This window comes from Anoplophora glabripennis, unplaced genomic scaffold (genome assembly GCF_000390285.2).
Source record: "Anoplophora glabripennis isolate ALB-LARVAE unplaced genomic scaffold, Agla_2.0 scaffold254, whole genome shotgun sequence".
Lineage (NCBI taxonomy): Eukaryota > Metazoa > Arthropoda > Insecta > Coleoptera > Cerambycidae > Anoplophora > Anoplophora glabripennis.
Window position 1 is genome coordinate 646,115 of NW_019416482.1, and position 26,483 is coordinate 672,597.

The 26,483-nt window shown below is 31.4% G+C and overlaps 1 protein-coding gene across 1 annotated transcript in view; it reads left to right on the forward strand.

Moving 5' to 3' along the window:
• Positions 1 to 26,483, forward strand: part of LOC108908133 (DNA ligase 1-like) — a 69,721-nt gene that overhangs the window by 26,794 nt on the left and 16,444 nt on the right. The window contains exons 2-4 of the mRNA XM_018712059.2: positions 3,930 to 3,973; positions 11,054 to 11,184; positions 26,215 to 26,433. Of these exons, the coding sequence (XP_018567575.1) occupies positions 3,934 to 3,973; positions 11,054 to 11,184; positions 26,215 to 26,433 (390 nt within the window). The 5' untranslated portion in view covers positions 3,930 to 3,933. The remainder of the gene's footprint in view (positions 1 to 3,929; positions 3,974 to 11,053; positions 11,185 to 26,214; positions 26,434 to 26,483) is intronic.

Sequence of the window (26,483 nt, forward strand, 5' to 3'; positions counted from 1 at the left end):
CCCCCCTAGCCATTGGCTGGCGACGCCCTTGGCTTATCATAAAGAAGTTGCGTTAAATCACCATATTTTGGGCTCCCCCTACATGCTCCTGTGCTGTGTCAGATGATATTAAAAATTATGCTCTTATACATAGGCTCTTATGGGAGTTGGGAAAAAACTTTAATCAAAGGTGAATATTGCTCTTAAAAATGGTTAGGATCGGGAAAATAAAATTGTAAATAAAGAATTAAATATTACTAAACATTTTAAAACAATAAAAATATGCACTTACAATGTAATTATTGAGATAATGAAATGAATATATAACGTTTTGACAAATTCGAACAAACATCTGATCCAATGAAAGGAAATATGGCAACACTGTAGCTGTATTTAACGCTTTGACTGACGCGCTATATTTGAATAGTTCGATTATAGACTATAAAATTATTGCAATCGAAAACATATGTAGTAATATTAAATACATTTTTCGTGATGTAATGCAATATAATAGCAATTTGAAACAAAAATTGAAAGCATCTCTTTGCAAAACGAACAGTATAGGTGTTCTGTCATAATCTTCAATTTGACAAGACGACGTCTCAATATCATTCTCTGAGCTTCTTGATAGTTATCATACAGATTCTCGGTTTGCACATTTTACTTTTTTCTCATCAATCCATATTATGTTTCATACGCATTTATATTGCTTTTTCTTCGTATCTTGGATGTTCATCAAGTTTACGAAATATGCGCTAAGCACAGTTGACAGTAATGACAGTTGATCCAACTTTTGCCACTACGGCATGGCAATGGCAATGTTGCCAGATTTCATCCACAATTTTAGAAGCTCTTAATAAATAAATAGACACTTTTATTCAAATAAAATGTTAATTGCCGTGCATTAAACACGAAAAATATATGCAAGCTAATATGTGTTGTATAAATTTCATTCGTATATATTATATTTAGTTCGCTCAAATTAGTTTATGTAAGGTTGGTACTACAACGAAACTACCGTGTATTAGCATAGGCTTTCCTCCCGCACCGCCTGCCCCGCAAGAGATGTATCGAACCTCCTTAATATCTTAACCTCTTCATAGTTATCAAGGCAAGATCATATAATTCCTGCTGAAAATGTTTCCTACTTACTGTGATGACGCAATTTTCAGTAAACACTTTGTATTGTTCAAATACTAGTTTTATATGAGTTTAAAAAAAATATACAATCACATTTCCTATAATTAGCAATGATGCCATTCGAGTTATGTATTGAATGTTGTGGAACTGTAAGTAAATGTTAAGGACTTATATGTCCAAATAATTGGTTCTTTATAGATTCTGTCATAAAAAAAAACGTTTGTTACTAAAGCTTATGAGATCATTGGATTACAGAGATATTAACCAGAATAATAAAGAAATAAAATTTCTGATAGGTATTATGAAATCTACTTCTGAGTTTTAATACTTTGTTTTCCATTCGCTTTAAAAATAAAGCCACTGCACACTATAACATTAATTTTATATGGTAAAAACGTAGCAACAAGTAGATCAGTCAATATTTTGCGGCCCTAGTGCAATTCTCACAATCAGAGGAAGTAAACTATTTTCTCTCTACGCGTATAAATAACATGAACTGAACTAGTTCGACTATATTAGTAAATATTATAGTGTACTTTCTTTACTAATAGCCTTTAAGATGCAATTAGTTTGAAGTGCAGTTATGGTTAATTCATACGCAGGATGAAAACTGATTCAATTAGAAGCTAGAAGTATACAGGGTGTCCGGTCAATAGCTACTAACCTCTCAAGAACGTATAATAGAGGTTAAAATGCTATTAAAACTTCCTATATCGTTCTCAAGATGCCAACTTTTTATATCCTCACAATATGTGATTTCTGATATTAGACATTAATTCTTCATACTTTTCTACGAATAAAGGGTAATCTTAGATGACATTGTTAGGAGCATCCATTTTTATGAAATTTGCATTTAATCCAAATATTTAGTATCGAGAAAAAACGATTTTTATCTTAATCTTTGACCCCCTGTATGTTTGTCGTTATTAACTTCTGCACGGCCTATTTTGACTTCAATAACCTCTCATTCGTTATAAAACACATGTAAACGGATGTTCTTTGGGATCGCTTATGAATAGAAATCGGAAACTTTGTGGCGACAATCAAATAAATAAACAGTAGTATTATATTCTATTATGCTAGTAAGCGGCAATATGTGCTGTATTAGCAGTAATAGGCTAAATATGTGGACAAGCCGTGTACCGCTCTATGCTTACAATACACAATGCTACTGACTGTCACAAAAACACTTGCCATATACTTGACCAAGCATAGTGTCAAACTCACTCACACACACACACTCACATACGACAATAAAATGCACAGCCAACGTCTCTCAGCAAAAAAACTGAACTGGCAGGGCAAGCATTAGGGTGCCGCTAGATACGTATCGAATACATTGATCGATGCGAAGCTTCTGGTCAGAGACAGTCATGTACATCTTATTCGGAAATGTGAAGTAGTAAAAATAGCATCTATTAAAAACTTCAACTATTTTAGATACGCACCTGTGATTTCGATAAATGTTGAACGGTTATTTTCGTTTTTGAAATGGGTATTACCTGATTGCCGCAGACAACTGTTAATTGTTTTCTGCAATCGCTTTCCTTATCAATAAGATATTATTATTTTGTTAACTTTGGCTGGCACTAATTATTACGTACTATGCCTATCTATATTATGATATATTGATCACAAACATAGTCTTTTTGATATTTTATTAACTCGCAGTTGTTGAGCTTTATTTTCTTTCCTTCTTTTAGAAACTTTTCAAGTACCTAACGTTTCCTGATTATGGTTTTGGTAACACAAAACTAAGCAACTGATAGTTGGGAAACACAAAATATTTAAACGAAAATAAATACTGCGGATATTGTAGAAGTACAAAATGATACAAAATGACATTTACATAGATGTGACGTAATTCGATCTGATTGGTGTTCAATCTATCATGGCGGTTTGCTGTATTTTGTAGTTTTATTTTATCAAAAATATTATCAATCTCGATCATATAAAAATAAATACGTTTTTTGTAATCCATGAATCATATTTCTTTACATAAATACATAATTTTAGTGAATCTTGGTTAGTGTCATCATGCCTATAGCTGTGAAATACCCTTAATGGTTAAAAACGGTACAAATAAAATACTGTCATAATAAAACAAGACTCACAGATTGAAATGAAAGGTCTTATAAAACTAAGCAAATGGAGATCATTTTTCTGATAGTTTCATAATAGCCTCAGCGCTTTGACAATAGTTCGATACAGCTGCAAACAGTGATTACGATACAGAATATAACAAAACTCAAATGCAGCCATTCTCGTTATATTTCTCGGAATGCTGCTACGTTAAATGTTAAATAAACCGAGGTAAATAATATCTATTTTCTCCCACAAACTAATCACGATTGTCGTGAGGAAGATTATACAGTTTCGTCGTTCACTTGCCCACATGTCAGAATAATCGAGGACCTGTTTAGCAATAGGATGTGTTAAAATCGGTATATCACGTCCGATGATCATGCAGATAAAAGCTTGCCAATATCACAAACTGAAGCGAGGAAAGTTGTTTTAGTAGTATTTACTTCAATGTAGTGCCTCTTCGATTTTAAAGGTCGACAAGGAGATTTTTTTTAATTCAGGCACGATTTATGTCCCCGTTCTAAAAATAATACTTTGCTATAATACGTTGCTACCCTTATAATTCATATTTCGTGGACAAAATTATGGAGCTATTAATTTTTGATTTTTGAAACATGTTCATATCATTTGAGAACCATCACACTGCGTAAACTTGAAACACAGGATGATGGTATCTCTACAGGGTCTTAGAAACTGAGTATTACAACATTTTTTTATTGTTTCAGAAGAATGAGGAGGCCGCCTGGCCTGTGGATACTCTTATCGGCAGGTAAGAATGGCCAGTTCACTGGCACAGAAACTATTTGTACTTGTGATTCCTATCCTCAGTAAAAAATTTCACCATACTTTTAAATTTGCATGTTTTGCATAGTGTGAAGAGGTAAAACAGAGTTCTTTTAAAATTCAATACAATTGTTTTATTTTCTTTCCAACTATTTTCGGCTTTACCTAGGGAAAAAATGATAATCATGTGGAAAACAATGACTTCATATAACTATTATTAAAAAATATTATAAAAATGTTTGTTTAATAGTGAAAATAACAAAAAAATTTCAGGTTATTGTAATGAATTGAGAATGATCAGTAAATGTCAACTGAGCTATCAATATTTCGTTTAGAGAAATAATTGGATAATTTGTTTTCAAAGCCCTTATTGCAAAAATTGATAATTTCGTATTTTAAGTAACAATAAAATCACAAAAGCTTTTCTTTTTGTCGCATAAATTTCTCTTTGTAACGAAATAATTTTGCCAATCAGTAATTTTACGAGAAAAACTGACATGAAGGTCGAGCGATTTTGTCAAATGCACTTCTCGAGCAAAATTGCTGATTGGCAAAATTTTGAGTTAAAAAGAAATTTATCCATGAAATGAAAAGCTCGCGTGGTTTTTGGCAAGATAAATTAGTGGTCAAATATGTGAATGAACAACAAAAATAAATATCTTTATTTATTCTATGTGAATGAATAACGACCATTATCTTTATTTATTCATATTGTTTGAAGGAACAGTTTTTAAATACCTACACAGTTATTCTAAATTGTTTGGTTTGGTGTACTGATTTCAATATTTTTTTATCTAGTTTCCGTACATAATATTCCTTTTGACTTCACTTATTCTATCCGAGGTTCGTAAGTTAGTAATAAGACTTTCGTGATGTTCAGCGTCAATTTGAAGATTGGGTTTAATGGATGACGACGATGAGTGTCCGGTTACTTTATCAGTTGTTGATCACTTATCCCTGCTTTATTTTTATTGTTTGTGATGTCCAGTCCAATTTTAGCTGCAGATTCTTTTGTCCGTGTAGATATAGTATTAATTCCTAGTGGAACATTTTTATACTAACCTTTAGAATTTGTGTTTGTCCAAGAGGGGTTTGGAGTTAAAAAAAGTCGATCGGATGTTATGTTTTCATTTCTTTTTTCTAAGAGACATTGTAACGGGACAACTTCCTTTATTTTTCTTATTTTTTGTCATCCATTTGCTGCCTGTCAACTTTTTCGATCCACCTTGTGCTGTCTTTAAAAATATTGAATTCGATTCTTCCTGTTGGTGTTTCTTCTTGACTTTTTTCACTTTTAAAATGGTAAATTTTACAGCCTCTCCTCACCTTCAAGTCAATTCATAAGAAGCTACATGAAATAATCTTTTTTGCAATCCCTCTGGTTCATTTATATTCCACAATTTTGCCATTCTTAGTAGGTATATTTTCCTCGTCTATTGCTATAGATATAGAACATACTTTTCTTTTCTCTGAAATAACTTGTAATTCCTTCCTCTTACTGTTTCTTGCATCACAAGCTGCTTTTATAGTTATGTCGATAAAAGGATCAAATTTAATGTTATATTCAATGATATATTTTTCTTGAATCATCTTTGCAGTTGAATTCCAGATTGTTTTAACTGCATATTCTTTGTAAACTTTTTCACGTTATATACCCAATCCTGTAACATATCCGCTATATTTTTTAATGGAGTTATTTCTGACAGTTCGTAATTTTGTATTTGACAAAACTCCATAAATTGTCTCTATATCGACGATTTAGTGTTTTTTGTGAATTGTGGAATTGATTTTTCTGTTTTTTCTAATTTGTTCAGTCGAAGTTTTTCCAAAACGACTCATATTTATTTTATACTAACAATTTCAACAATACTTAATAATTGTAATGACAGGAAGCATTTTGAACTGACGTGCGCCTATAGTTTAGGTTTAGAGGAACAGGAGTTTTTTTCGGTGATGAAAAGCTATGCACCTTTTTATCGCTGTCAAATTTTTCCATTGTCGAACTGTACCAAGAACAAAAAAAAAATATTTTTTTCTGTCAAATTTTAACTGACTAAGTTTCTTTTGTCTCTGGACATCCCAGTACGCGTTGGAAAGTTTAAATATTCAATTTAATAAGCAGAACTTCTAGCAGAACTGTAATTTACTTTTTATTATTGTATACATATGATAAATTGACTTGACGATGTTCCATTTGTGTACGTAGACATTTAATAATACAGGAAACTTTATGACTTCATTAGTCCATAATTAAAAAAACTATTTTAAATAATAATTACCTAGTAGTCGCGCAATATTTTACAAAAAAACATGTATCTATTAGTCAGCGAAAGGATAGGAGTAATTTTATTAAATTAATTGCCGCAATAAAAGTCATAATATAATTTAATATTGTACCGTTAGATCTGTTTGTACACTTGTAGCTTGATGTAAGTAAAAATGGACATTCTCACAAACGGAAAACACGTGGAATATGACATCCTGCACGAGGAAAGAATACCTACGGTTTGTTATAATACTGTAGAAAAAAATTTAAATTATTCATTTAATAATGTTTTGCAGACCGTATTCTATGATTTTTTTTATTTTGAAGGGCTTCAAAGAAACATGTAGGTACAAGGTGATTCACTATTGGTATCCTGACATTCTTTTTCACTTTTTTGTTTTTAGAGTTATAAAAAAATATGAAATACAAAAATTGCACGATTTTTTATGAATTTTTCGAAAGTGATAGTACAAAAGCAAATGAAGTCCAAACAAAATGGCCGCGTATGTTAACTTTGTTAATTTAAATGGAACACCCTGTATATTTTTACATATTTGGATAGAACGTTCTCTATCGAGCATAGTCATATAGGGTTTTTGGGTCCATCTCTAACAATAAGCGGGATACTATTAAAAAAAGAAAAGAAGTTTTTTTATTTAGATAATAAGATATCTTGTAATTATTAGACCTCTTTCAGGCATTTCTGCCTTTTTCCAATTACGTAAGGATTTACAGATTTAGTTGTAATATATCTAGACATGGACACGGACAATATTATATGGTAGGCCGTGACAGTGACAGGTAATGTCATGACAACATTGTTATTGTTTGACAGTTTGTATTATTATTTAATTAAAATGGGTTACACAGAAGTAGAAAACTGAAATATTATAGGAATTAAAATAGACTAAAGATCTTCTCTATACTCTCAGGTTTTGTTTTTGTTTTAATTTCGATATTTTCCAGGTGAAAAGTTTTAATTGAAACACCCTGTATAGACGCATAACAATTTTATGTAAAATTGCACACTAGACAATGATCCAGGCCACATTAAGAATATAATTTTACCTTTATTTTATTATAGATAAAAAATGACAGTAAAGCACTCTCCGCAGAACCATTAGCACTACCGATATGGACAATTATCATCCGTCTTCCTTTATCTGATGGTGCCTTTCACTTTTACCCTGTTGAGAGTCCTGCCAAAAATAATTATCAAAAACATTTTGCATTCCTACCTTATCGTACTTTTGTCGCCCAGGTTTCATCCAAAATTCTCGAATTGTTCTCCTCCAACAAACAAACAATCTCGTCCATGTCGACAAGAAATGAATTGCCTATTTAGTCCAAGCATTCTATCACGGATTGATGTTAAATTTGCAGAAATTATTACCTGGACAAAAAAAAATATGACCTACTATTTTTTTTTGAAAATATTAGTATTCAATATTAACCTCCATCAGGGCGGGTTGTAGAAAGAAGAGTTAAGAATTAAATGGAGTTTAATATGCAAAGAGTGTTGTACCAATATAGTTTAAGATAAATTCCTCGTTTAACCAGAGTTTTAGTTTACCGACCATATTTCGCAGTTTAAACTAAGTTTATCAAATATAACCATACTTTTTATTGATTTTTCCGTGGACGAAAGATTATTTGTTATTTCCATTTATCTCTATGGTTATTACACTAACTAAAAACTGACTTATAAAGTTCATTCGTAGTTCTAAAAATGATAATAAATTCCAAAAGTGAAAACTAATATGTACCTACTTAATGGATTTGTATTATTACACCGATGATGAGGATTGAGGAGTTTAATGAAAGTATACAGTTCATCCATAGAAAATTGAATATTAACATTCTTCTATGAGTACATCGGAGACCTAAAAACGGTATATTTTGGACGTAATTTAACAAGATTCTCTCTTCCTTCTCGGTGCACGGGTTTTAACTTTTTTCTTTTCTTTGTCCATATTTAAATACTGTGTTTATATTATAAATACTAAAATTTGGGAATAGTAAGTCAGAAATTAATGTTTATTTTCAAAAAGGCGTCATATTTCTTCTTTAGTAGTTCAGATGCACGGATACCGCGGTTCGGATGAACGAAAATGTACTGCCACTATGCAAAATCGGCGGTTAGGTAACCGACACTTAATTACGTATTGTACAACGCACCATTTGATAATTTAAGTTTAAAAGTTAACCCAAGTTTTTGTAAACTTCGTTTAACCTGTTCTTTCTACAACCCACCCTCAAGCGCATCGCTGTAAAATGTTAATTGCGTTTTCAACATTTTCTTTAAATAAAAAGTTATCTCGGCTCCAGAAGGTCGTAGAAAAACATTTTTTTTTAATTCGTGAAGAAATGTCAGCAGTTTCTTTCTTTAAAAGTAATTTTCATAAAATAAAAATTTAAATAGTTATTTGAAAAAAACACCCAAAAAAAGTGCAACTTTTTCAGTCATTTTTTGATCCTGAAAATTAATAAAATCGTCAACATTTTTTAACAGCATGATAATATAACTCTTTACGAAGAAAATAAACCGAAAATCGTTACTGTAGGGCTATCCGCTGAGAAGATCTAGCCAATTTTCGAGAGCGCCTTTTTTTCAAAAAATCGATATATCTCGAAAAATAATTAATATTTTTAAATTTTTCAAAAATGTACTTTTTTGGCTTGCCGCGGGCTATGCTTGCAGTAAATAGCAAATATGGGCACGTAAATGTAAACGAGTTATAGAAGAAGAGAAAAGAGAAGATTTTTAACGGTTTTTTCGATATATCTCGAAAAGTAACAAAGCAATCGATACTTTCAAAAAATCAGTCGATAGATCTTTTTAAAACCTACAACTTTCTCATTTAAAATTTTTCAATCCGTGCTATATTTTTTTAGTTATTTTAGAAAAACCGTTTTTTTCAACTTTGCGATTTTTTTTAACCATGTTCGCCATATTGGATCGAGTTTAAAGAACAAGAAACTCAATTTAAAATTTAATTTTCTATACGGTCATATTTTTTTTGTCCAGGTAATAATTTCTGTAAGCATTTCTCTATAATGCTTGGACTAATTGCCTACATTGTCGATCGGTAGTAAATATTCATATCCCGAAAATATATTAAAAGTCTTGCCAAGTGCATGGATTTTCTTATTAAAATAAAATGAATAACAATTTTTACAATATTTACCAATTTTTATTTTTCATCTACCTCGAAATAGGCCTGGGTCACTTAAAGTTGCATATATTTTTTTACCTTTTATTTTAAGGAGTAGATAAGATAATTTGCATTATAATAGCAATTTTTCTTATTAATATTAAATTATTATATGCCAATATTAAAAATTAGTTTGCAAACACGATTTTACAAAGCAGGGATAAGTGACCAACAACTGATAAAGACAACCGGACACTCATCGTCATCATCCATTAAACACTACCTTCAAATTGACGCTGAACATCACGAAACTCATATTAGTAACTTACGAACCTCGATTAGAATAAGTCAAAAGGAATATTCAACATTTACAGAAACTAACAAGAAAATATTGAAGTCAGTACACCAAACCAAACAACTTATAATAACTGTGTATTTAATAACTGTTCCTTCAATAAATAAATAAATAAAATAAAAGTTAATTTATCTTGCCAAAAATCACGCGAGCTTTTCACTTCATGGATAAATTTATTTTTAACTCAAAATTTTGTCATTCAGTAATTTTGCTCCAAAAACTGGCATTTGACAAAATCGCTCGGCCTTCGGTCACGCGATTTTCTCGTGTAAAATTACTGATTGGCAAAATTATTTCGTTATAAAGAGAAATTTAGCCGATAAAAAGAAAAGTTCTTGTGATTTCACTGTTGGTAAAAACTACATATTATTATTGTATTTAAAATTAAGCTGCTGTAAAAATTCTATTTTTATAGGTTCCAAGTACGAACCTGGAATGTATGATTTCCTCTCGGACTTTGCGTTACCTACTAGATATCATAAATGTTTAAATGTTTAGAAACTTATTGCGCAAATGACACTATTACCCCAAATACTCTTACATCACGTTATTTTACTCTCTGAACACTTGTTGGTAGCTAAGATTTCAACGTATTTTTTATGATCAAAACAAGATAATACGGCTATGCAATGTGTCTTCGACACTATTTTAATTATTTATTTGTTTGGTATTTTAACCGCGCTGGTTTTAAATTGAGAAATAATGGAGGCATTTAAGTAATTTACGGTCAATTAAGGAAATACTTATACATCTCGTAGCTTTACAAGCTCAAATTGGTTATAAAATAATCTTGTTCCCTTGTCAATGTTTGGCTTTAACACAATTTGATCACATCAGACACTAGCTGATGAAAAATTTTAGTTGCTACTTCTATAAACGTCTTAAAAAAGTGTCTTGCTAATGCATTGTAGGTATTTATTTTATTACTAAATCTAGCTGAGCAAATCGAGCAAAATGGAAAGTTTAGTTCAAATTATTGTAAATTTATGCTGAACATGTGTTCTACTTTGAAGCGATTGTGTTTGACGATCAATAGCGGACACAAAGAGGTGCGTTTTCTTTAATTACGAACATACAGATTAATGACATGCTGTTTAACGAAAGATGTACGATTTTTTTTGTCCGTATCATTCTAGTCCTATTTGGGTCGTTCATTAATAATTTAAAATAAAAATAACATGCATAGCTTAGTTTTCAATTATTTTATGTAAAATAGGCATTAACATATTCTATAGAAATATCTTTACAACAATGAGGAAAAGTATGTAATAAATGTGTATTTTTTTTCAGGAGTTGTTTGGTTGAGCCTTCAAAATGCTCACGGACTAAGGGCGACATCGTTAATTTTTGGGAAAACCACTACAACGACAACCACCACTGCCAAAACAGTCAGCGAAGAACCAGAAGTAGTTGAAGAAGAGGTACAGTAACAATTTTTTGTTATTTAAAAAATGTTTTGCAAATTAGTCTAAGTCGTTGATATTTTTATTAAACATTTTGCCAAAAGTCAAGTTATTCATTAATAAAAATATTCCAAAAAACTGAAAAATGAAAATCGTAAGAAATTAATTAAATTTCTCAAAAATATGAATATTTGCTATCTGGTAGAATTAATTATCTATTATTTAGTCACAAACGACAGAAGATTTTAATTAAAAATTGTAATTTTTTTTATTGATTTATAAAATATACAGTATAGACTTATACATATATGGAATAGCATATCGGGTATTTGGTTTTAATGGCTTTGCTGGCACATACGCATCCTTTTGTCGAAAATTTCCATGACTGTTTTACATACATACGCTTAAAATTTCGTTGATACAGCGCTCAATTTCCTTCTCTAATACGTGGGTGGTCGTGAGCTTGTTGGCATAAACCTTAAACTTCAAAAAAACCCAAAGAAAAAAATCCAACGATGTTAAATCAATCAATCTAAGTCAATTCTAACCATCAAAACGGGAAATTACACGACCAGAAATTGACTCATGCAATAATTGAATTGTTTCTCGGGCTATATGGCATGCGGCACGGTATTGTTGAAACCACATATCACCTACATCCAAATAAAATGCGATTTTGGAAGTATGGATTATAAGTGGATTGTTAAAAATTAAAATTAGACATTCTGCAACTTCAGAAACATAATAATCATAACATAGCCTTATTTTATTTTATAAAACGCACGAATGGTACCTACTGTAGTTTTAATTCTTATTCTTATTGCTTATACTGCAACTTTATTTTCAAAAATATTGGATGCATTACTTTAAGCTCTTACAAAATGTACTAGACAGATTTACTTCGACTTCAGATATATGGACTGCAGAAAGGATTCACTTACAATTTAAGCAAAGCTTAAAATTTAAGTATATTGGTGCAATCGGCCCTGAATTTTTTATTTTGTAACAAAAAAAAACAAATTGTAAAGTTTCATATTATCATACGAGATTCTATTTCATGTACAGAGTGATTCACTATATTTTGACCCCCTTATTAACTTTTTTGTTTTAAGAGTTATAAAAAAAATGTGAAATACAAAAGTTGCACGATTTTTTATGAAGTTTTCGAAAATGACAGAACAACAACTGAAGTCCAAAGAAAATGGCCACAGATGTTAACTTTATTAATTTAAATGGAATACCCTGTATATTTTTACATATTTGGATAGAACGTTCCCTGTCGAGCATAGTCATATACGGTTTGTCGGGTCCATCTCCAACAATAAGTGAGATAATATTAAAAAACGAAAAGAAGTTTTTTTTATTAAGAAAATAAAACATTTTGTAATTGTTAGATCTATTTAAGGCATTTCCGCCCTTTTTCCAGTTGCGTAAGGATTTGAATTTAGTTGTTACTTTGACATATCAGACATTGATATAATCCAAAATGCGTATAGGTATTTTAACTAAATCTCACTAATTAGGTCGTGAGGGGCCTATTTACAATGGAAAATGTTATATGGTAGGCCGTCACAATGACAGGTAATGTTATGTCAACATTGTTATTGTTTGATAGTTTGTATTATTATTTAATTAAAAGGGGTTACACAGAAATAGAAAATTGAAATAGGTATTATAGGAATTAAAATAGAGTAAGTTATTCTCTATACTCTATTTTAATTCCTAATAATATTTCAATTTTCTACTTCTTTAATTTTAATTAAATAATAATACAAACTGTCGATCAATAACAATGTTATTATGACATTACTACCTGCCACTGTCACGACCTACCATATAACATTGTCCATGAATAATTAGGCCTCTCGCGGCCTAATTAGTGAGATATAGTTAAAATACCTATACGCATTTTGGACCGTATCAATGTGCGATATGTCAAAATATTACACCTAAATCTGTAAATCCTTACGTAATTGGAAAAAGGCAGAAATGCCCGAAAGAGGTTTAGAAATTACAAAATGTCTTATTTTCTTAATAGGTTTTTTATTATCTCGTTTATTTTTAGAGATGGACTCAATAAACCCTATATGACTATGCTCGACAGAGAACGTTCTATCCAAATATGTAAAAATATACAGGGTGTTCAATTTAAATTAGCAAAGTTAACATCTGCCACCATTTTGTTTCGACTTCAGTTGTTTTTCTACTATCATTTTCGAAAACTTCATAAAAAAACGTGCAACTTTTGTATTTCACATTTTTTTTTATAATTCTTACAACAAAAAAGTTAAAGAGGAGGTCAAAATATAGTAAATGACATGAATGATACTGTACATGAATAATAATTGTTCTTTTTGGCTATCTGTATAATTTCTTTAAAAAAATAATAGATATAATGTCAACTATTACTCGTGCTCATATTTCTTAAAAAAAATTCAGTTGCCTCTTAAAATATAAAAAAAATATTTATGTAGGTATAGTTTTATATATCATACCCTTTTTACTTTTAAATATCTGCTTTGTTCATCAAACTTCTAGAAAATATTCACTTCTAAGTTCTAATATTGTACCAACTACATCAATTTAATTCATTTCAGAAATAATAAAATGTTGCGTTACAGTCAGGTTATTATTGCTTATTCTTATAAAATATGTTTTGATATTAGTTGTTAACTAACCTTGAAATTAGCAACTCCAATCAGTTGTTAATTTCTTATAAAATCAGGCCCCAAAGTTAAGTTAACATTGTTAGCAACCATTTTATAAAAACTAGTTAAAAATGTGTTCCGAAGGTTAATTTCATAAGATTGAATGAAATTAGCAATATGTCTCAGAATTCAAATCTGGTTTTTAATGTTGAAATCCAGATTTCTTCTCAACCTTCAAAAGGGCATTTCCAAACTGTCGTCGTTGTCAGAAGTGCATACCAATTTTTTATTTAGTAGTCTACGTGACCTGCCTACTCACGATATTTTGGCGAATGTTCTTCAAGGCCCCAAAACCCGTTACTGCCAAGAAAATGTAAACAAGTACAGTTAAACGATATTAATATTAAAACCCACAGTTTTACTGTGCAACCTTGGCAAAAACAGTCAATTATTTGGATTTTATTCGTGTTAACTGAACATTTCGTTGAAAGTGTGGGATGGAAATTATTAATTTTTATTAATAGCTGCCCATTTATCAAACTTGAGAGGGAAAATTGATATTCGCGACTAAGGATTTGTTTCAGTTTTAAAATTGTTTTGAATTGTTTATTAATTTAATGGAATTGAATATATTTTTAAATGTTTTTTTTTATGATCCTCGAAAAGCATTAGCAGTATCAAACGTACGAACTTGAACTGTCGAAAAAAGGTCTTCGAACTGGTCGAAGTCTATTAAAAATTACCAGGAATTTACCATGTCTGGCAAATCAAGTTCATCTTGGATAAAATGTTTATGTCGATTCATTAACATTTTCTTGATGTTAATGACGTGTTTTATTCTAAATTAAACTCGTACTCATAAAATTTACTACAAAAAAAAAACGGACACAATATACCTAAATGAAGTTTCTACAATTTAAATGTTTTTTTTTTCAAGTCACAATAGCATTTTTTTCCTATTTTGTAAAATATCCTGTTCATCAAAAGCTCATTATTAGTTGTTAAGCTTTTATACAGGGTATTCTTGAAAACAGTGGTCATACAGCAACGACAGATTCCAAAGATAAAAACAGTTGAATTTATGGAAGTCAACTCATCTTGGTTCAAAAATGCTCCGTTTTTAAAAGTTGTTACAATCTTACTTATAAAATCAAATTCATTTTCATAATTCATAATTCTACACAATATGCACACATTTCCACACCACCTGCGAGGTAGTGTACTTTGGCGCGTTTTTGTTTTTTTAACAATTTCCCTGGTAGGCCTACTCCACGAACTGTTATGACGGAATTTTCAGGGACAATACTCTTATAACTGCATGATCATTATTGATATTGGTTATTGACTTTAACTGTAGTTCTGATTTCTTTTGATATTTTAATCTGATTCATACTCTTCAAAGTCGACTTCAACAGTCATGTCTTCTTCGATTTCTTCTTCTTCTTCTTCTTCTTCCTCTTCTTGATGGATGTTCATAAATTGTTCAAATGAAGATGAATCAGCTATCTCTCCATCGAAATCACATGAATCTTCGTCTGTTGTATTTAATTGGACATTTGAGCAAGACTGGCTTTGGCAATTAGTACACGCTGGAGAACACAGTAACCCTNCGAAAAAACCGTTAAAAATATTCTCTTTTTTGGCTTGCCGCGGGCTATGCTTGCAGTAAATAGCAAATATGGGCACGTAAATGTAAACGAGTTATAGAAGAAGAGAAAAGAGAAGATTTTTAACGGTTTTTTCGATATATCTCGAAAAGTAACAAAGCAATTGATACTTACAAAAAATCAGTCGATAGATCTTTTTAAAACCTACAATTTTCTCATTTAAAAATTTTCAATCGGTGCTATATTTTTTTAGTTATTTTAGAAAAACCGTTTTTTGCAACTTTGTGTTTTTTTAACTATGTTCGTCATTTTGGATGAAACTCAATTTAAAATTTAATTTTCTACACGGTCATATTTTTTTTGTCCAGGTAATAATTTCTGTAAGCATTTCTCTATAATGCTTGGACTAATTGCCTACATTGTCGATCGGTAGTAAATATTCATATCCCGAAAATATATTAAAAGTCTTGCCAAGTGCATGGATTTTCTTATTAAAATAAAATGAATAACAATTTTTACAATATTTACCAATTTTTATTTTTCATCTACCTCGAAATAGGCCTGGGTCACTTAAAGTTGCATATATTTTTTTACCTTTTATTTTAAGGAGTAGAAAGTTGACTTTCCAACCCCAAGCAACACTAAGGTAAATCGACCAATTGATAAGATAATTTGCATTATAATAGCAATTTTTCTTATTAATATTAAATTATTATATGCCAATATTAAAAATTAGTTTGCAAACACGATTTTACAAAGCAGGGATAAGTGACCAACAACTGATAAAGACAACCGGACACTCATCGTCATCATCCATTAAACACTACCTTCAAATTGACGCTGAACATCACGAAACTCATATTAGTAACTTACGAACCTCGATTAGAATAAGTCAAAAGGAATATTCAACATTTACAGAAACTAACAAGAAAATATTGAAGTCAGTACACCAAACCAAACAACTTATAATAACTGTGTATTTAATAACTGTTCCTTCAATAAATAAATAAATAAAATAAAAGTTAATTTATCTTGCCAAAAATCACGCGAGCTTTTCAGTTCATGGATAAATTTCTTTTTAACTCAAAATTTTGTCATTCAGTAATTTTGCTCCAAAAACTGGCATTTGACAAAATCGCTCGGCCTTCGGTCACGCGATTTTCTCGTGTAAAATTACTGATTGGCAAAATTATTTCGTTATAAAGAGAAATTTAGCCGATAAAAAGAAAAGTTCTTGTGATTTCACTGTTGGTAAAAACTACATATTATTATTGTACTTATTTAAAATTAAGCTGCTGTAAAAATTCTATATTTATAAGTTCCAAGTATGAACCCGGAATGTATGATTTACTCTCGGACTTTGCGTTACCTACTAGATATCATAAATGTTTAAATGTTTAGAAACTTATTGCGCAAATGACACTATTACCCCAAATACTCTTACATCACGTTATTTTACTCTCTGAACACTTGTTGGTAGCTAAGATTTCAACGTATTTTTTATGATCAAAACAAGATAATACGGCTATGCAATGTGTCTTCGACACTATTTTAATTATTTATTTGTTTGGTATTTTAACCGTGCTGGTTTTAAATTGGGAAATAATGGAGGCATTTAAGTAATTTACGGTCAATTAAGGAAATACTTATACATCTCGTAGCTTTACAAGCTCAAATTGGTTATAAAATAATCTTGGTCCCCTTATCAATGTTTGGCTTTAACACAATTTGATCACATCAGACACTAGCTGATGAAAAATTTTAGTTGCTACTTCTATAAACGTCTTAAAAAAGTGTCTTGCTAATGCATTGTAGGTATTTATTTTATTACTAAATCTAGCTGAGCAAATCGAGCAAAATGGAAAGTTTAGTTCAAATTATTGTAAATTTATGCTGAACATGTGTTCTACTTTGAAGCGATTGTGTTTGACGATCAATAGCGGACACAAAGAGGTGCGTTTTCTTTAATTACGAACATACAGATTAATGACATGCTGTTTAACGAAAGATGTACGATTTTTTTTGTCCGTATCATTCTAGTCCTATTTGGGTCGTTCATTAATAATTTAAAATAAAAATAACATGCATAGCTTAGTTTTCAATTATTTTATGTAAAATAGGCATTAAAATATTCTATAGAAATATCTTTACAACAATGAGGAAAAGTATGTAATAAATGTGTATTTTTTTTCAGGAGTTGTTTGGTTGAGCCTTCAAAATGCTCACGGACTGAGGGCGACATCGTTAATTTTTGGGAAAACCACTACAACGACAACCACCACTGCCAAAACAGTCAGCGAAGAACCAGAAGTAGTTGAAGAAGAGGTACAGTAACAATTTTTTGTTATTTAAAAAATGTTTTGCAAATTAGTCTAAGTCGTTGATATTTTTATTAAACATTTTGCCAAAAGTCAAGTTATTCATTAATAAAAATATTCCAAAAAACTGAAAAATGAAAATCGTAAGAAATTAATTAAATTTCTCAAAAATATGAATATTTGCTATCTGGTAGAATTAATTATCTATTATTTAGTCACAAACGACAGAAGATTTTAATTAAAAATTGTATTTTTTTTTATTGATTTATAAAATATACAGTATAGACTTATACATATATGGAATAGCATATCGGGTATTTGGTTTTAATGGCTTTGCTGGCACATACGCATCCTTTTGTCGAAAATTTTCATGACTGTTTTACATAAATACGCTTAAAATTTCGTTGATACAGCGCTCAATTTTCTTCTCTAATACGTGGGTGGTCGTGAGCTTGTTGGCATAAACCTTAGACTTCAAAAAACCCAAAGAAAACAATCCAACGATGTTAAATCAATTATTGCTTATTCTTATAAAATATATGTTTTGATATTAGTTGTTAACTAACCTTGAAATTAGCAACTCCAATCAGTGGTTAATTTCTTATAAAATCAGGCCCCAAAGTTAAGTTAGCATTGTTAGCAACCATTTTATAAAAACTAGTTAAAAATGTGGTCCGAAGGTTAATTTCATAAGATCAAATGAAATTAGCAATGTGTCTCAGAATTCAAATCTGGTTTTTAATGTTGAAATCCAGATTTCTTCTCAACCTTCAAAAGGGCATTTCCAAACTGTCGTCGTTGTCAGAAGTGCATACCAATTTTTTATTTAGTAGTCTACGTGACCTGCCTACTCACGATATTTTGGCGAATGTTCTTCAAGGCCCCAAAACCCGTTACTGCCAAGAAAATGTAAACAAGTACAGTTAAACGATATTATTATTAAAACCCACAGTTTTACTGTGCAACCTTGGCAAAAACAGTCAATTATTTGGATTTTATTCGTGTTAACTGAACATTTCGTTGAAAGTGTGGGATGGAAATTACTAATTTTAATTAATGTTACCAAACAACAGTGATTTTTACAGGTGTATTGTAATAGCTGCCCATTTATCAAACTTGAGAGGGAAAATTGATATTCGCGACTAAGGATTTGTTTCAGTTTTAAAATTGTTTTGAATTGTTTATTAATTTAATGGAATTGAATATATTTTTAAATGTTTTTTTTTATGATCCTCGAAAAGCATTAGCAGTATCAAACGTACGAACTTGAACTGTCGAAAAAAGGTCTTCGAACTGGTCGAAGTCTATTAAAAATTACCAGGAATTTACCATGTCTGGCAAATCAAGTTCATCTTGGATAAAATATTTATGTCGATTCATTAACATTTTCTTGATGTTAATGACGTGTTTTATTCTAAATTAAACTCGTACTCATAAAATTTACTACAAAAAAAAAACGGACACAATATACCTAAATGAAGTTTCTACAATTTAAATGTTTTTTTTTTTTTTCAAGTCACAATAGCCTTTTTTCCTATTTTGTATAATATCCTATTCATCACAAGCTCATTATTAGTTGTTAAGCTTTTATACAGGATATTCTTGAAAACAGTGATCATACAGCAACGACAGATTCCAAAGATAAAAACAGTTGAATTTATGGAAGTCAACTCATCTTGGTTCAAAAATGCTCCGTTTTTAAACGTTGTTACAATCTTACTTATAAAATCAAATTAGTGCAGAACCGACATAAGCCTGCTTCAAATTTAGAACACGTTAAAAAACAAGAAAAGAGGTACAAAATAATCCAAACATTTATAGACATTTCAAATAACGAAAATTCCGACAGATTTTGGTGGAGACCCCATCGATCCCATGTGTGCTAAAAAAGTTATTCGGGGTCAAAGGTAAAAATTTGAGGTTTTTTGGATTTTTTTCGAAAACTGTAAGTTTAATAAAAAAAATAGCCCTGACAAAAATTATAGATCTTAAAATTATCTATGAAAATGGTCCTTATACTTTTTTTCTAAGAATCACCATTCCTGAGATATCGCGATTCTAACAGTTGAAGGAGTCACGTTCTACATAATATGCACACATTTCCACACCACCTGTGAGGTAGTGTACTTTGGCGCGTTTTTGTTTTTTTTAACAATTTCCCTGGTAGGCCTACTCCACGAACTGTTATGACGGAATTTTCAGGTACAATACTCTTTTAACTGCATGATGATTATTGATATTGGTTATTGACTTTAACTGTAGTTCTGATTTCTTTTGATATTTTAATCTGATTATTCATACTCTTCAAAGTCGACTTCAACAGTCATGTCTTCTTCGATTTCTTCTTCTTCCTCTTCTTCTTCTTGCTGGATGTTCATAAATTGTTCAAATGAAGATGAATCAGCTGTCTCTTCATCGNGGTCATACAGCAACGACAGATTCCAAAGATAAAAACAGTTGAATTTATGGAAGTCAACTCATCTTGGTTCAAAAATGCTCCGTTTTTAAAAGTTGTTACAATCTTACTTATAAAATCAAATTCATTTTCATAATTCATAATTCTACACAATATGCACACATTTCCACACCACCTGCGAGGTAGTGTACTTTGGCGCGTTTTTGTTTTTTTAACAATTTCCCTGGTAGGCCTACTCCACGAACTGTTATGACGGAATTTTCAGGGACAATACTCTTAACTGTATTATGATTATTGATATTGATATTGGTTATTGACTTTAACTGTAGTTCTGATTTCTTTTGATATTTTAATCTGATTCATACTCTTCAAAGTCGACTTCAACAGTCATGTCTTCTTCGATTTCTTCTTCTTCTTCTTCTTCTTCCTCTTCTTGATGGATGTTCATAAATTGTTCAAATGAAGATGAATCAGCTATCTCTCCATCGAAATCACATGAATCTTCGTCTGTTGTATTTAATTGGACATTTGAGCAAGACTGGCTTTGGCAATTATTAGTACACACTTCGAGAACACAGTAACCCTACTCTTTTACAGCCACATTTAGCACTACAACCTTTTTTGCAATTGCAAAAAATAGTGTTTAGGAGTTTTTCCGGAGCAGGGAGTAAAGTTTGAATCGGTTCCAAAGTATTATCTGTTAATTTCCAACCCCAGTCTTCTGGGTTCAGTTGATTGCCTAGCCATGTCTGAACTTGATAGTATATTCGATACAAGTGTTGATTGGCAGAAGTCGATGTTGGAGGAAGACAAGATAGTTGTATTTGTTTCTTGTTTCGTGTATTTTTTTATAAAAGTTTTTACAATAGAGTAGCCAGATGTTATTCAAGGCCATGTGGGTAGAGGGGATTGACTAAGGGACTGAGTTTCTTTTGAGTGTATATTCTCAAAATAGTATAGTTTATACACATAAGAAACACAAATAGGTATTTTTACTTGTATTAAGTGCCTGACTATGTATATACGTGGAATATATGTGCATATCATGTAGAACGTGACTCCTTCAACTTTTAGAATCGGGATATCTCAGGAACTATGATTCTTAGAAAAAAAATATATGGACCACTTTTGTAGATAATTTTAAGATCTATAATTTTTGTCTGAACTACTTTTTTGATAAAAATTACCGTTTTCGAAAAAAATCCAAAAAACCTCCAATTTTGACCTTTGACCCCGAATAACTTTTTTAGCACACATGGGATTGGTGGGGACTTTTGACATTTTATTTCTAATGGTGTACCCAAGGTCTCCACCAAAATTTAGCTCTGTCGGAATTTTCGTTATTTGACCACTATTTTTATGACTAATTTGACCGGACTATTATTGTTTGAATGGCGTAAGAGTTACAAATATTTTATCCAGATATTTAAAGTTACTTATTTGTGTCGTAGTTTTAGTTTTTTACCTGTTTATTGGTATTTTTCCACCTGCGAAAAAAAAAGACAAGAAAAAAATACTCCTTACTAGATTACCCACACTTCAATTGAAGATTATGGTTCAAGAAAGAGCTAACAATAAGTGCGGAACAATCCGCGCAGACACTTTTCGATAGCACAAATTTTCGATCAAAATGCAATAAGTTTTTTGCGATGAGATTGCGATGTTTTTGAGATGCTCAGTTCCAATTCCATGAATTTCAATGAAGATCACGGATTTCGGTTGGCCAATGTTGCTCATCATTCAGTAAAAGTTTTACCAAGTTTAAAACAAAACTTAATATTAACTCTTTGTTCGTGCTCATTTTTGTCACAAACATATTGTCACTACAGACGCAATAACTCTGCTTCTATTCGTCTAAATGTCATTCGCGTTTTAAAATCTCAATCTTTTTTTTTAATTACGTTTCTTTTTTAACTAGATATGATAGTTTAATTTTTTTTGTTTTTGTATCTGGTACCCAGCCATCTGGGCTAGCCACTTACACTAACGAACGGTATGACGTCACAACATGGTTTCCCTGCGTTTTCCCGCGCTTTGTTTTCATTAATCATTTTGAGAGAGAAATTGTTGAAAACATTCTTTCACATTAACTACGACCTACGCTCACTGAAAATGAGCCCAAAGTCTGTCGATCCCGCACAACGAAGCCTTGCTCTTAAAGTTGATCGATTTCTAACAAAAAGAGGAGATTCAATTTGATGCTTAAGATACCAAATTGACCGTTGCAGGGAAACGATTTTAGCGACTACGATTAACTTTTTTGTACCTTTAAGGAGCTGAATCGATTAGGCAGGTTTGAAATGGTCAGGTAGATATTATCTCTTAGACTCCTCCCGGTTTGTGCTTCTGTTTATGATTACGTCTCAGTTTTGTTAACTTTCCAGTATCGCGAGATCCTTTTTGTAGGTAGCCTTTCATTTAATAAACACGGACTGGAGCGAAATGTGTATAATTTACTAAAATTTTAACGTGAAATACGTGTGATAAATGCAGTATAAAATTACTGTTAATAATTCGTTGCAGAAGGAATTTCGACGCGGTCTGAATATTACACTTTCTACTATTTTTTTCTAGCGTGGCTATAAACCATGCGACCAGCGTTAGCGGCACGAGCTTAAGCAGGTGTGTAAATATTTATAAATGCCAGCGGACAGCTAAAAGGTAATCTCCTGCCGAAGGCTGTGAGGATTATATGAATAATTTTCGTAGACAAAATCTCTACCTTTTTTTCAATCAGAATATCAAATTTTTTCAATATATTTTGTCCATACTCAGGGTAAATATGTATTAGGCTAAAGCCACTTTTGCGTAATTAAAAAATAATAATAAATAGTTAGCAAACAAACTACATAACACTGTTTTTATAGTTTATTATTATCTTTTTGCGATCCAAGATCCAATCGCGTCTTCAGTCTATCAATAGTAGGCACGTAATTCGTTAAGTAAGAACTGATTTCAAACCCCAGTAATTTCCCAATGGTATTCTTTTTTCACTTATATAATTAGATGGTATTCTCTAAACACCAGCTAATTCATTTCATCTATTATTATCTCGAGAACCTTGGCAGCATTTGAAAATTATGTTAGTGCAATTGCAAAGTAGAAAATTTTAATAACAACCTTACACATAGAAAAGATTCTTTAAATAAAAAATTATTTTATTATTTATTGTCATTTAAAGATAGTCATTTATTTTTATTCTTTAATACACTGAGCGAAGTATTTTGTAGCCATGAGCAAATTAAATTGATTAAACCTAACAAAATATAGGTTAGAGAAATGTTACACAAATATTGTAATTCATATTCTAAAGGCGGGTATCCAGTTTGTTTTCTGCAGTGACTAGGAAGAGTGTGTTTTTCTGTGTTTGTGCCATGGAGTGGAGTAAAGAAAATATTTCCGTAGATTTCCGTTTCTTATTCTTCAAAATTGTATGATGAATAAAAATATATGACGCTGCTGCTAACTGCAATTGCAGTGACGAATCCATTATTGCAGACAGGTTCATACTGCGAGTTTATGTTCCTGTGTCGTCTCGTAACCTTATTTTGTTACGTTACGGAATGAATGATACGACCAAAACCACACATACTTTCGCAAGGAACCGTGTCACCTTTTGCAACAGGCCGTAACATGTTCATTGTTACGTTACGGAGCATTGCCACAAGTGGATACCCCCCTTAAGAGTGTTTAATTCAAAATAAGCTCGGAAAGTGAAGACGAGCATTTACCAGGAAAAAAAAAATTGAGAGATTTTTACAAGAAGCACCTGACAATAGATTTCTGCTAGAAAAAAAATGTAATTAAAACGAAAAATGTGTTAACCAAGTGGTTGACGTCAACAAAATAAGGAATGTGCCAAACGAAATAGCAACTTGTCTCAATTTGCCTCATCCAGACACTTATACAAGGTACTGCTTTAGATGTTCTTCCGCCTGTCTGTTAGCCGACGCAGGGGCCGATATTACCACCATTAAACGATATGGGAGTAGCGTTCTAGTACGGTAGCGGAGACATATATAGAAGTTTCTATACAAAATAAAATTTCAATCGCAAATAAATTGTTACCATTTTCAGTTGTGCATACGAACCTTGCCAATAATACAACAAGCACAGTAAACTTAAACAATTACAGCAGCAGCCTCAATGAACACCCAGAACTAAACGCTACGATAACTGACAGCACTAGATCTGGCATAAAAACTCACTGCAATACCGGCACTCTCAATTTACATGTAGTGGTAGTGCAAAATAAATTGAAGTCGTCCTGTTTATAATAGTTACTGTTTTGTGTTTTGTATTGAAATGTTATATTACTTAAAATGTATATTGTTTTATTAATAAAATTTACTTTTTATTAATTGTTGCAATCCGATCTTAGCACAATTTTTTACCCTAGCAAAAGTTTTTATCGAGGTTGTTGTCATTCTAGAATGATGAGTTTTATAGCAATACCAGGAAATATACTTTGCTCTATGAACATAGGGGCAGAAAGCCACCGTTTATGAGATACAGGGCGTTGAAATTATCAAAAATAAAACAATTTTTTTAAATATCTGGAAAACCGCTCCATAAAATTTATCCAAATTTGGTACACATTTCTTTTCAAATATTTCTCCTAGTTCTGTATGCACACAGTCCAAATCCAAAAACCAGTGGCGGAGAAACAAGGACGTTGTTTCCTTATTTAGTGTAAAACTTCTACGCCACTGAATTAATTGGTAATATGAATACATTTTATAACGGTCTGAAATATTCCGGATGAAAAAACATTCTTTTATTTTTGTCGAAAAGTGAATGGTTTACGAGTTATGAGACATATTATCCAAGTTAATAAAGAGTTAAAATAGGGAAAAATAGAAAGAATTTGGGTGGTCCAGATCTTTAATAGACAAACTTCGAGAAAGTACTAAACAACAAAAATTAACATCACTTTGCTCTATGAACATAGGCACAGAAAGCCACCATTTGTGAGACACAGGGCGTTGAAATTAACAAAAGTAAAAATTTTTTTTTTAAATATCTGGAAAATCGCTTCATCAAAATTTGGTTCAAACTTTTTTTCAAATATTTATCCTAGTTCTGAATGCACACAGTCCAAATTCAAAAACCAGTGACGGAGAAACAATGATATCGTTTCCTTATTTAAAGTAAAACTTTTCTGCCACTGAATTAATTGGTAATACGAATACATTTTACAACGGCCTGACACATTCCGGATGAAAAAACACCCTTTTATTTTTGTCGAAAAGTGAATGGTTTAAGAGTTATGAGACATATTATGATGCGGTTTTCCAGATATTTAAAAAAATTAGTTTATTTTTTGTCTATTAAAATCTGGACCACCCAAATGTGTTTTATTTTTCCATATTTCAACGCTTTGTTTACTCGAATAATATGTCTCACAACTCGTAAACCATTCACTTTTCGATAAAAATAAAAGAATGTATTTTCATCCGGAATGTTTCAGACTATTATAAAATGTATTCATATTACCAGTTAATTCAGTGGCGTAGAAGTTTTACTTTAAATAAGTAAACGACATCCTTGTTTCTCCGCCACTGGTCTTTGAATTTGGACTATGTGCATACAAAACTAGGGGAAATATTTGAAAAAAAATATGTACCAAATTTGGATAAATTTGATAAAGCCGTTTTCCAGATATTTAAAAAAAGTTTTTAATTTTTAATGTTGATAGAGCAAAGTGATGTTAATTTTTGTTGTTTAGTAGTTTCCCGAAGTTTGTCTATTAAAATCTAGACAACCCTGTATAATGTATATGCAACGCACAATCAAAGCTTTGTTGGTTATTCCTGTTGCAATGTTGTCGCAAAATGGCTATGCAGCTCCCGCGTCTGTCATATGATTACTACGCGCTAAAAATGACCGTGTTCTTTCACTGATTTTCATGCGATGGATTAATCAAAATATATTATTATTGGTCTTTTAAAGCAAGCAATTTCTGGTTGGCTCTGCACAATCCATCACATCGAAACGATGAACAAAAAAATAACAAGACCATTGATTTTTACCTTATTAACGATTGCCTTTTGTTTTAGACTGCCACCACCGATTTAAGCGGCGATCCGAACGCGACCAAGCCAACTCTGACGGGTAACCCGCAGTTAGACTATATCTGGGATCCTAATCTGCCCAAGGAGCTCAATGGCTACAACTTGTCGGACTATCCTTTCTATGAAAGGGTTCCCGAGGACATAGATTTCAAGTGTGATGGGCTGCACGATGGCTTCTACGCCAGCGTGGCCCACAAGTGTCAGGTAACGGCTACACGGCATATTCGAGGTGGGCGATTTGTACATATTGCTTT